The sequence below is a fragment of the Berghia stephanieae genome, chromosome 11, assembly GCF_034508935.2.
Source record: "Berghia stephanieae isolate SIO BIC M18660-M18661 chromosome 11, UCSD_Bste_1.3, whole genome shotgun sequence".
In the NCBI taxonomy this organism is placed as follows: Eukaryota; Metazoa; Mollusca; class Gastropoda; order Nudibranchia; family Aeolidiidae; genus Berghia; species Berghia stephanieae.
The window spans coordinates 6,679,624-6,692,564 of NC_088370.1; the positions used below are offsets into that span (position 1 = coordinate 6,679,624).

The following is a 12,941-nucleotide window of genomic DNA, read 5'->3' on the forward strand; positions in this document are numbered from 1 at the left end:
CCAAATCCAAATGTAAATGGCATTGATTTTCCCTCTCCAAATTACCAATGGTAGGACCACTCAGGCTACAGTAATGTCTGAATTCTATTGTTGTGAAGATTTAGTCACCTAAAAGTTAATTTTGACAAACATAGTAATAAATAACCAACGATAAGATTGACTATGAAAGACTTCTAACCACACAATGTTATCATCTGTTTGTTTTCATCGATGTATACTTATTTGCAGGTCTGATAACCCAAATTGATTTGGCCTCATTGTTGTAATAGAAATACTCTCAAAACCAATGCAAAATATTGTCAGTTAAATCAGGCCCATTATTGCATTCGATTCTCAGACCTGCTCACATGTGCACTTTGGTTTTAATACATTATGCAATAAGTAGATAAATATGTCATTGCAGCTTGTTATAAAAATTGGCACTGCATTATTTACGAGGTCCTGTCCAAAAGCTGCTTATGGTAACATTTCCACATAAAACACACCAATATCATTTTATAATCAAATCACTGGCTATAGAAAGACATTATTTATAGTCTCCGTTTTTCTAAGTAGGAAAGTCAAAGATACATCAAAACTCTCATCTTGTGAAAAACTCTCAAACCTGAGACTTTACTATGAAGTACCAGGTTTGAAAGTTTTTGACAAGATGAGGGTCATTTTAATCCATCGATATTTAAAGGACGAGTTTTATGGCCAAAATTTTAAATAAATGTGTTTTTTTTTTCCAGAGAATGGCAGAAATAGTTTCACAGCCAGAAAATACAATTTACAAACAAATACAGTTTTGGCAAAATATTCTCACATATGGCAACAACAACAACAACCAAACAAACCCTTCAGCTGTGGTACAATGACCTTTTCTATCCACTCTTGATGAGGAAACACAGAAATGGATGCATTATTAAACCCCAATTTTATTTTATTTTGGTCTATTGTGACATAAGGATACATTAAAAATCCATAAATACACGATCATGAGTCATCAATCATGCTTAATGATCTGCACAAAAATTGATGACGTAATTACACAACTGCTGAGAAAGAGAGGGCTCCGTGACCCAGGCTTTATGAGGTCAAGTCTGAATAGATGCAAACAGTTCTTTTGGGCATTTTTCAATTCAATTCAATAATGACCTCCTGGTTTTATGAATGGAAACAATTTTGAGTTCTGACAGAGCAGACAGAAAGTTGAATTCTGAAATACACGGCACCTTCTCGAATTACTGGAAAAAATTAGCAACGAAAAAATAATACGACAGAAAAAATTTCATCAAAGACATAACAGCTTAAAAAATGGACAAATGCCAAACATAGAATTTTCAGGATCAAAACCTTTTTCAGCCAACAACAAAAAACAATGAAAACAATAAACACATTATTAATAAATTTTAAAAAAAGATCGACGACAGATTGTGGTTGATCTAGTTTTATAAATAATGGATTTATGTTTTCATTATTTTGTATTGCCAGTTGAGAAGGGTTTGAGCCCGAAACATTCCGTATTTGATATTTGTTTCATTATATCAAAGCTATTACCTTCATTTGTGTTTATACTTTTTACAGTCCACAGCTTCTAGCAACCTAGTATCACTTTGACTTGAGTAAGATAACACGGCCAGATAATTTTGTTTTTACAAAAAAAAACAACACAGAAGTAGCCATTATAAATAGGACTCTGGTTAAGATGTCAAAATAGTTGACACTCAAAGATTCAGATATTTTATCACGCTCAACATTTTAAAAAAATACTTAGTATTGTAATATATAAAGGATTTCTCACATAAGAGGAATTATAACAAATTTTAATCAAAACACAGGGGAAAAAAATATTGAAATTTTGTGAGGCAGAAATGACAACAAATGTTAAAACAATTAAAGCCACTGGAATAGAAATCAACATATAGTTTAATTTTAACAATTTTTTTTTAAAACATAAAAATCTTAACTTATTGTCTCCCCTTCGTCTATCTCTTTTCTTTTTTATTTTTTCTCTCCCTCCATTTTCTTCAAATAAACTGAGATGTGAATTCAAATTTCACCAACAAGTGCTATGACGATATCAGCAACAAGAAATGTTGTGGCGATATCAGCAACAACAAGTGCTGTGACGATATTAGCAACAACACAAGTGCAGACAAATGACAAATTGACCTTTCCGTCATTTGGAGATCAAACATGGCCATAGAACAGAAGGAAGTTCCAATTTTGCATCATCTCCCACAGGAACAGTATAAAATTGATGAAGAATATAAACCTCAGTTTGAGAGGGAAAAAATTGTTTCTTCAGATGAGGGAGAGGCGGGGGGTTAGTAGAAGTAAAGTATAGATTTCATTTGATGGTAATGTTTTATCTGATGAACAAACAAATGTCCAATTGGCTACAACACATAACTGGGTAAACAAACTTCATGTTGAGATGAACTTGTCTTTCAAGAAAAAAGGCAGGTTTGTAAATATAGAAGAGAACACTTGCATTCTGTGGCCCAAGGTCTTCAAACAGTCTTACTATGTCGGGGTGATTTAATACGTCCCAATGATTTGTTACGTCACGGCGATTCGATTCATTACGTCAGGGTAATTTATTACATCGGGACGATTTCGATGCATCAAATTGAATTGGTGGTTTGAAATAGGAGACTTGAATTAAGTTTTTATGTTTTAATGACCACAAAAAATTGCAGTACTGTGGGGGAAAAAAAAAAAAAAGCAACCAAAATTTTAAAATTTGGCCACAAAACTCGTCCTTCAAATATCCATCAATCAAAATGACCCTCATCTTGGTAAAAACTCTCAAACCTGGGATTTGCCAAGTCTTCCTTGAAGTCCCAGGTTTGGCAGTTGTTACCAAGATGATGAGGGTCATTTTAATCCATGGATATTTGAAGGACGGGTTCTTTGGCCAAAATTTTAAATACATGTTTTTTGCAGAAAACAGTAGAATAAATATAAAACTTCTTTGACCAACAAAAATTAAAATTTTAAATCTCTTGTCAATTTTAATTCGCAATCAACTATTTGCATCTTGGGTCACATCGACATAAACCTGTTTGGAGACTAAGGGCCACATAGTAAATTCTGTATTTTTCTTCACTTTTCAGAGATTTAAATGCCCAAAAGTAAACAAAGTAACAAAGAATGATGTCGTATAGAAATGTTAGCAGTGTATAGTCATTGTGCTGCAGTGGTTAATAAACAATGCTTTGTCGGAACACAAAACATTTCTATGGGAGTTTAGCAGCTCGTTTGTATCTGGCATTTTTTAAGTATGAATGTAACAAAAACAAAGAATAAAACAAACTTATTTACAAAACACAGTAATGGATGCAACACCTTGGTATGGATGCTGTTGCGGTAATTTTGATATGAATTCAAACTGGCTTAGTGAATCAACATGATGTTTTGATGATGATGGGATGATTGGATGATGAGACCCTGTTGGAAATAAATATGAAAACATTTGGCAGAATTGATGGAAATGACTCAATAGAAAACACCGAGGAAAATTCCATATAAACTTCATTTCAATATCTCGTCCCATTCATCTGATCCACTGTTGTCCTATCAGATATATTCAACTGAAATAAGTTGAACAACTTCAAAAAAACCAAAAAAAAACAAACAAGGAATGATTTGGTTCAAAAAATCTTCTTCACCAAACCACTGCCTTACTCTAAAAAATCATGAATTAATAATTTTAGCCACAAAACTCGTTCGACAAATATCGATAGATTAAAATGACTCTCATCTTGGCAAAAACTCTCAAACTTGACTTTAAAAAAAGTCTTCCTTGAAGTCCCAGGTTTGAGAGATTTTTCCAAGTTGAAGGTCCTTTTAATCAATCGATATTTGAAGGACAAGTTTTCTGGCCAAATTTTAAATACATGTTTTTTCTTAGAGTGTAAATAACAGCTATTTTTGTGAGATCTCCTGTCAACTGTCATCAATCAATTTCAAACAACCAAAAGTTTAGAGACCGGTCGAATAGAGAAATAACTGGGTAACCAGATTCATCTTTCCTGGGATAGGTGGATGATGACGACGATGATGATGAAAGAGGATAATTATAATTACAGCGATCCATTCTTGGAGATGGGGGTGGAGGAGGTGGTGGAGGTCGTGGGGTGAGATGAGAATTATAATTTGACAATGATTTATCTTTATTGTTAAAGGCAGAAATATGAACCGGTTTGGATGGCTGTCTTGAATCGCATTGGGTCACATCTATAGATAATGGTGATGTGATAGATGATGATGATATGATTGGCGCTGATTGACATCGAATGATAGATGATGATGATGATGATGTAATTGGTGCTGATTGACATGGAATATAAAATGATGATGATGATGATGATGATGTAGATGACAACAAGGGAGATGATTCACAGGTTGTAAGTTCTGGTTCATAAAACTTGACATCCGAGTCCATAGAATCACCGGGATCAAGGGGATCACTAAACACCAAACTCGTGTTGTCGCTTCCAATCTCCTCCTCCTCATCGCAGTCCCAGAATCCATCAACGTCGGGAAGTTGGCATTCGTTGATGAATTCAGAGTCCCAGTCGTACACCGAGTCTTGACTAGATCTTCGTCGTGGTCGTTCGTCTCCCAAACTGATGATGTCGTTGTGATAGGAATACATAGAATGGAAGGAACTGTCACTGTCGTACTCGTCAGCGTCCACATTAATATTATTATTCACATTAGTATACACATTAGCAGTAATGTCCCATTGAGTCTGGGAATTGGACCTTGAGCGGTGAGCACCTTTCCCACTCCAACTCTTAAAACTATTGGTCCTCGACCTCACAAAATTGATCCCGCTATCACTTCGACCTCGAAACAATTTTTGAACCGAGGATCTTAATGACTGTTTCCTCCGATTCATGTTTTGGGGAAGAATTGCATTTCGGAATCCAGTCATGGCTCTTTCGATACCTCCGTAGGGGTGGATGGCTGTTTTATTGACAGCATCTATGGCACCACAGTTGATTTGACAAATACCCGTTGTGGTCCCACTGGAAATGTCTTTATCACATAAAGCTTTGTTTACAAAATTATCCTTACAATTAACACAACTCTCTCCTTTGTTTAGATTATTAAGTCCATCAACGTCGTCAGCATAGAATTTTCCTAGACACTTTTCCTTACGAAGAGAAATCAAATGGTCTCTATTCAAAGTCTTATCCGTCGTCTTACTGGAATTAACACCTTCATCAGCATGACAGTTATTATTACTGTCAGTGACGCCATTCACAGTGTCAGAATTATCTTGTTTATCTTTCCCTATCACAGTATTCACCACGCCGCCGCCACCACCACAATGAGCTGGAATGAGAGGACTGTCTCGCATATTGAACTCCAAGCTCGTAACTTCCTTCTTGTTCTCTTTCCTCTCATTACCTATACTACTAAAACTACCCATATCAAACATCAAATCAAAGGCGTCCTCTTCTCCCAAATATTCGTAGACTTTACTGGCACGCCTCTTACTTTCAAAGCCCATCTCATCACCACTTCCCCTTCCTGCCATTCCAATCAACAAACCACCGACTCTTTCAGCCAGTCCAACTCTCTTCCTCCTACTACTACTATTCCCCTCCTCGACATCGGTTTCAATTTTTCTATCATCGTCGTTATCACTGTTCCACTTCCTGTTTCTCATCCTCCAACTTCCGTTCTTACGACTACTGTCACTACTTTCGTTTTCACTGACAGTTCTTTGCCTATTTCGAATCTGAAACCTGGTGGGAGATCTAGAAGAAGATGAAAAAGGTTGTTCTCCTCTTTCAACTCGTGGCCCGACTAGCCTCCCACTGCGGCCTAGTCATTTGGCCGACGTGTTTGTCGTAACCGAGAGCAGAGAGAGTTCTTCTGTGGAGAGTTGAGGGATGGGCTTGCGCCAGTAGTTGACTGGGTTGTAGATGGTGTTGGTGCCACGGTCCACGTAGTCCAGGGATGGGAAAAAGTGGTCCACAATGTCGGACATGCCGCTGTAGCTGGAATGACAAATCAAAATAGAAAAGAGTGAAATTGTCTTCAGGGTTTTAATAGGTAAACATCATATTGTTCTTGTTTTTAAGGGTTTTATGGCGCTTGCAACACATTAAGGTCATATCAGCGCCAGTAAAAAGGAAGAAAATGGGATAGTAAAAAGTTCTAGAATTATAATTAAAGCACGCAAGAAAAGATAGACAAAGGGAAATTTGTTTGAATAGGAAACAGATGTAAATTTAAAGAGCACGCCATCAAAGTACTTAGTTTGAGATCACCTAAAAGTCTCATCCAGACACAAGCACAGGTCCCTACTTAGAGGAATACACTCAAATGTTTCCAAATCATATATATGTAAAAAAAACACAATACAGTACATAACAGAGAGATGATTTACAAGACAAAAAATATCATCTCCCTAAACTCTTAAAACCAAGTAATCTTATCCCAAGACAAAGATGGAAGCATGTTGGAAAACAGAGAAAAGTGGCTGAGCGGTCAAGGCATTGCACCGTGACCTGGAAGATACCAGGTTCAAGCTCCGCTTCAGGGACTCTTTTTTTTTTCCTCATGTAAGATTATCAACCTCCAATTTTAAAATCTTGGACAACATGGGTGATTCCTGTTAACAGCAGACGATTGTTTCATAGTTTATCTATATTCCTCCATGGAATACATAGACAACGGTATCAAACATTGCCACACAGAAGGGTGCAATTTTTATTTTGTAAAAATATTAGATTGATTTTTTGCAGACAACTTATCCCAGTAGATCAACATGCTATAAATGTAGAGAAAAAAATAAAGATAAGGATTGAATGAGATACCTCATTCGTCCTTAGTGTTTCAACTGAAGCTTTACAATTCAATACTTATAAATAAATAAAATAAATAAATTCCCTTTATTCATCCCTAAGGGGAAATTTTTCTTTAGTGTCTATTCCAAGGGAAGACTGGAATGACCCAGGCGTCAGCCGCAGTGCAGCGCCGTAAAGTGAGCTAAGGCTAGGTGACTTGCTCAAGGCCACACAACGCGGCGGGTAGTCCCCATCTTTATTTGTTTCCTTTGATCTTCAATCACCAAACATTTTCATGATAAATGTAGAGTCAAATATGAAATCTACTTACGAAGACAAGAAGGTGAGAGAGAGATCATGCCTCAGCTGACCCTGAGGATTAACTGTGAAGATTCGGAAGTTTGGAATGTCCAACGCTCGGTAGGCGACAACATCCTGTACAAATAGAAAGGGGAAATAATTCTAGTTTGAGACCTCATTGGAGTAAAAAATTAATATTCTGATTATAACAATGAAACATTCAAGAATCCAAATAAAAATTTTAAAATGGCTGAAAAGTTTTAATCTTAAAAAAATACTGTTTATTTCTGGTCTTCCATTTGACTCAAAACAAAAATAAAAACAAATAAAAAAATTGACCTCAATTCCAGAAAATGAAAAAAATATAAAATGATAATTATAAAAAAAAAGGAAAATAAAGAAATCAATAATAATAATAATAATAATAATAATAATAATAATAATAATAATAATAATAATAATAATAATAATAATAACAATAATAATAATAATAACAATAATAATGATGATCATGATGATAATAATATTTTTTTAAAAATAATAACGACGACAATAATAATAACAACAACAACAATAATACTATCCACTTACATTGACTTTGTTTCCAAAGCCAGCATAGAACGGGGAAGATGGAAACATGTCCCCGATATCCTTCAGACAACTGATTTTAAATTCCTCTGGATTCTTTAGAATTACCTCTCTGCGTTTGAAAGAGAAATTAAAATCAACCTATCAACATCCACCATTCTAAATTCATTGACTAACAATAAATGGAAAAATTCAATGTTAAATTATAATCGTCTCTTTTCATGTAAAACTCGCTATATTAATCTAATCGACAGTTGATCCAATTTCTACTAAATTGCCATCTTCGCATACATTATAACATACGATATAGAAATCTATTTTTCCTGTCGCCTTCAAATTAATCAACAAATCTTGTAAAAAATCAAATCAATCATGTCAGAAAAAAAATGTAAATATATTCATGTCACATGAAAATGACGGAAATGAGGAATTTAATTTCAATACCAGTTTGTAGTCACAAATCTGTAATTAATTTCTTGGTAAAAATGACTTAGCAATAATACAAGTTGAAAGAACTAGGTCATTGTGAAGAACTTTTCATCAAACACAATTTTAACAAAGATCTGAGTGATATCACTATTTTAATAACGACAAACTTGGGGGAAAAAAAGTCTTTGAAAATGATTGCAGTAGAGCACGAGCTTCACACTCAAAGGGACTGACATCAATCCCAGGTAAAACCAGGATTTCTTTCTGACTCCCCCCAGCTGTCCACCTAACAGTGATTGGGTAGCTAGGTCTGTATGATCTGGTGGGAAGTACTTTGCAATAGACAAGGATCCGTTTCAAAGGTTAGCAAGCAATTACTATTGTCAGTTTCACACTTTAGAAACCGGGATTAACTCCTAATGGCTCCAAATTACTCTATAATTGATTCCAGCAAGCCTTACCGATGGAAAGCACTGAATAAAGACGTCGGATTGAGGAACACGGGGCCATCTGGGAGTACCACCCCTCCCTGTTTTATATTCTTGAGCAAGTCCTTGGTGCTCCGCGACTGGCCGATGGCCCTGGCCGACAGGTAGATGAGCTTGTAACCGTTTTCATGGATGCGGGTGAAGAGCTGGGCGACCCCAGATTGAGACCAGTCCCTGCCCATGATGGGGAGGATCTGACCCAAGACGTCTGACCTGAGAATGAGCAAAATAGAATCAAATAATAGTAAACTGACAAAGCCAACAGTGCTGACTGGACCAGAAAGATTGGTTGAGTTTAAGCAAGGTAAAAAATAAATAAATAAATAAATAAATAAATGAGCTTTTATAAAGCGCAATATCCACAAAACGTGTTCAAAGCCCTTCACAAGGGGTCCCTGGCCAACAGCAACACTTAACATGTAGGACGGGAAATGACGCCTGTTAGGCAATAATACATTTTTCCAATAGAGACAACGTTGTTGATGGCCAGGTACTCATTTTACACCCCGAGTACAGTGAGAGAATGTGAGTAAAGAGTCTTTTCCAAGGACTAAACTATGTGCAGAGAGAGGCTCGAACCCAAGACCTTCCGATCCGAAAGCAAGTGTCTTACCACAAGACCACATAGCCGCACGTTATTAGACTATATTATCAATGAAACACACTTACTTGGTGATGGTCCCGTCGATGTCTGAGATGACAATTTTGTCATCGTAATTCCACAGGTAGACATGGGACACACATCTAGCCGTCCCCTGATACTGGGTCGTCACTGAGAAGGAAATCTCATTGTGGCCGGCCTTCAGGTTCATTTTATCCTGCAGGGAAAAGGAAGACGGAAATAGAATAGAGAATCATCCACATCATCATTAATCTGGCTGAATTATTTGGAATCTTTTAAAAAATTGGAGACAGAAAGTAAAGAAAGCAAGAAATGTTTATTCATCCTTAATGACCATTTGTCAGATTTCCAACAAAATGTCACCCCCACCCACACCCACGTAAAAAAATTAAATATTCAGACTCTAACTCAAAAGGAATGCGTAAATGCCATCTATGATTAAGCCCTACAACACAGCATTCACTTCTCATAACTATATCTACAATATCTCTTCAAATTTGATGATGTGCACAAGAAATGTGAATGATAAAAATGTTGGCTGTTTTCGTAAAGATTGTCACGACTTTCCTATAGTTGGTCAGGAGAGGGTTAATGTAAGCTACAAAAAATATAAATTGATTCCACATGGAGCTTGCACAGACAAGAATCTGACACCCTCGATAAGCACAATTGGTAGAGCATGCTTTATGCACAAAGGGACTGAGTTTGATCCCGGGTGCAGTAAAGATTTTTTTCTGACCCCCTGTCCACCCAACATTGATTGGGTAGCTGGCTCTGTTAGATCTGGTGGAAAGTATACTTTGCGATAGACTAGCGTCCTATCCAAAGGGTAGCAAGCAATGGCTATTGTCCATTTCACACTACAGAAACCGGGATAAACTCTGGCTCCATGGGCCGAATTGCTCTGAAGGAAAAAAAAAAACCCTGATAAGTAATTTCACATCAAAAGTAAACTTACAATTTGCTCAGAGGTGAGACGCAGCGTTTTCAGGTATTTTTCTTTCTTCAATTTCTTGCCGCTGTGGTCGTCCATAGCACTGGGTCCAGTCTCCCCCAGGTACATGGTCGGCCTCTGAGGGGGCAAAGGGGGAGACAACTTGGACATGTCCCTCTCAGAGTTGTCCGTGTCAGTCTCTGTGGACGTGTTTTCTTCTGAGCCAACTCTCCTGTAGGGGAAAATGTACAGACAGTGAATGAGTCATCAAATGTACAGACAGTGAATGAGTCATCAAATGTACAGACAGTGAATGAGTCATCATGTGGATAAGGCTTTTAACTAGAGGATACAGAATTCCAAGGATAATAATAATAATAATAATAATAATAATAATAATAATAATAATAATAATAATAATAATAATAATAATAATAATAATAATAATAATAATAATAATAATAATTAAAAAATTATACGAGTCTTACCTTGGGAAGACGAAGTATGATGATAATTATTCCGTCTCTTAATGCTGAAGGAGTCAATTGGAGGAAGCGCTGCGTCACGTGATCACTATTAAACTCCGAAAAAGCTGCCCACAACAAGTGTGTAGTAATGATAATACACAACTAAACTAAGTACTCTATGAACTTATCCCGCGATAGGTTACACATGTGTAATATATAGCACAATTTCACCGAAAAACAACAATAATACTCAATATAGAATTATAATCATATTAATAGTAAGGGCAAGGGAGGGAAGGGCAATTGACTCCTTCAGCATTAAGAGACGGAATAATTATCATCATACTTCGTCTTCCCAAGGTAAGACTCGTATAATTTTTTAATTATTCCGTCTACTTTAATGCTGATAGGAGCCACTTGGAGATTTCAAAGCAGGGCAGGTTTTGAGGATAGTACTGAATTTGCAAAAGATTCCGAATGAGATTCAATGGGCTTTTTATAGAATCGAGCAAAGGTAGACTCCCTTTTCCATCCTGCCGTATTAAGTACATGCCATATATCTACACCCTTAGCTGCTGAAGAACAAGATGCTGATCGTGTGCTGTGTGCTTTAAATATGTTAGTATCCACTCCTGACTTGGTTAGGATAAGTCTAATCCAACGTGACAGTGTATCCTTGGAGACTCCTAAGTGAGGGCTAAGGGTGCTAATAAACAATTTATTAGAAGATCGAAGTGGTCTAGTCCGTTTCAAGTATGCTCGTAGATATGTCATAACACAAATCCGCCTGTCCTCATTAAATGCATGGAGTGTAATAATTGTTTGAGGATTAGAAGGCGAGTTATGTTTAAGCAATTTACTAATATGGAATATAGCTTTGCTATCATGAATAGATAAACAAGATGATTCAATAGTCATGGCATGAAATGATTGGCACCTATGTCCCGTAACAAGAGCACATAGCATAAGAAGTTTGGCTCCTAACATAAAAAGGTTAAGATCACGAGCAGGGGAAAGTGATCTTAAATAATTTAACACAGTAGATATGTCCCAAACAGTAGTGTAACGGGCACGAGTGGGTCGAGAATGAAATACACCTTTCATAAATCTACACACTAGCGGATCTGAACCGGTCTCGTTCAATGTTGACACTGCTGACCTCGCTGTATTGATGGCACTGTATCCCAATCCAGATTGAAATAATATTGTCAAAAAAGCTATAGTAGTCTGAACATTTTTACTCATAGGGTCCACCCCATCAGCATCACAAAACTGGATAAATTTCAGTAAGTAACTATTGTACTGTTTTTGGGTGTTGCGACGCCAACTTTTCATAATTATTTTTAAGGCGTGCTTGGAAACTCCTTGTTTCCGGATTTTTGCCCTGATAAGAGACAAGCCATCAACTTTAGTTTTGGATACAAAGGGTGCACAGCTGCCCTGTCTGATGCCAATGTCAATAGGTGTTTTGAGGCTTTTAGATGGACCGGGGGCGCTATCAGCATAGTCATAAGTTTGGGGAACCAAGTCTGTGTTTGCCAAATTGGTGCTATCACCAACGCTCGCGATACTTTGTCTTGTTGTATCTTTTGTAGAGCCCTGGGGATCATATTGAATGGAGGGAATAAATACACAAATCCAGCCCATAAATGATAAAAGGCATTAATGGCACAGGCAGATGGGTCAGGATATAACGACATATATTTGGGAATAAGAAAATTGGTTCTAGAAGCAAAAAGATCAATTTCTGGATTTCCAAAATGATCACAAAGCTTATTGAACTCTGCTCGATTAAGCGACCACTCAGTATGAATAGATAATTTTCTACTATAATCATCAGCAATGGTATTTTCCACTCCGGGAATATGACATGCTGAAATCCATATTCCCCTGGTTTTGCACCATAAAATTAACTCTCGTGTGATGTCATTGCATTTAACTGAATGGGTTCCCCCCATGTTATTAATGTAAGAAACAGCTGTCATATTATCTACTTCTACCCGAATGTGACAATTGGAAATATCTTTGCACAAAGATTGAAGTCCTAAATAAACTGCTTTTATTTCTAGAACGTTGATGTGATCCATCTGCTCTTCTTCCGTCCACATACCCTGTGTGGCAACATCATTCATAATTGCTCCATAGCCATGACCTGAAGCATCAGTTCTCATCACAAAAGAAGGGTTATCTATATGTAATCGTTTCTTACTGTGGACGCCTTCAGACTTCCACCATTCTAATTCAATAAAAGATTGAACTGAAACTTTAATATATCTATCAAAGTTATATACTTAAAATGGCGATAACGCACAAAGGAGT

General features: G+C 36.7%; 1 protein-coding gene across 5 annotated transcripts in view; it reads right to left on the bottom strand.

The window, feature by feature from the left end:
• The window catches only part of LOC144956297 (phosphatidate phosphatase LPIN3-like), a 31,288-nt gene that overhangs the window by 963 nt on the left and 17,384 nt on the right, over window positions 1–12,941 (bottom strand). For all 5 annotated transcript variants that reach the window (XM_078886785.1, XM_078886788.1, XM_078886784.1 and 2 more), the window contains exons 10-15: window positions 10,180–10,387; window positions 9,269–9,417; window positions 8,573–8,812; window positions 7,686–7,794; window positions 7,126–7,229; window positions 1–6,002 (exon numbers count right to left, since the gene is read on the bottom strand). The exon at window positions 1–6,002 is cut by the window's left edge and continues 963 nt beyond it. In XM_078886785.1, the coding sequence (XP_078742911.1) occupies window positions 5,831–6,002; window positions 7,126–7,229; window positions 7,686–7,794; window positions 8,573–8,812; window positions 9,269–9,417; window positions 10,180–10,387 (982 nt within the window). In that variant the 3' untranslated portion in view covers window positions 1–5,830. The remainder of the gene's footprint in view (window positions 6,003–7,125; window positions 7,230–7,685; window positions 7,795–8,572; window positions 8,813–9,268; window positions 9,418–10,179; window positions 10,388–12,941) is intronic.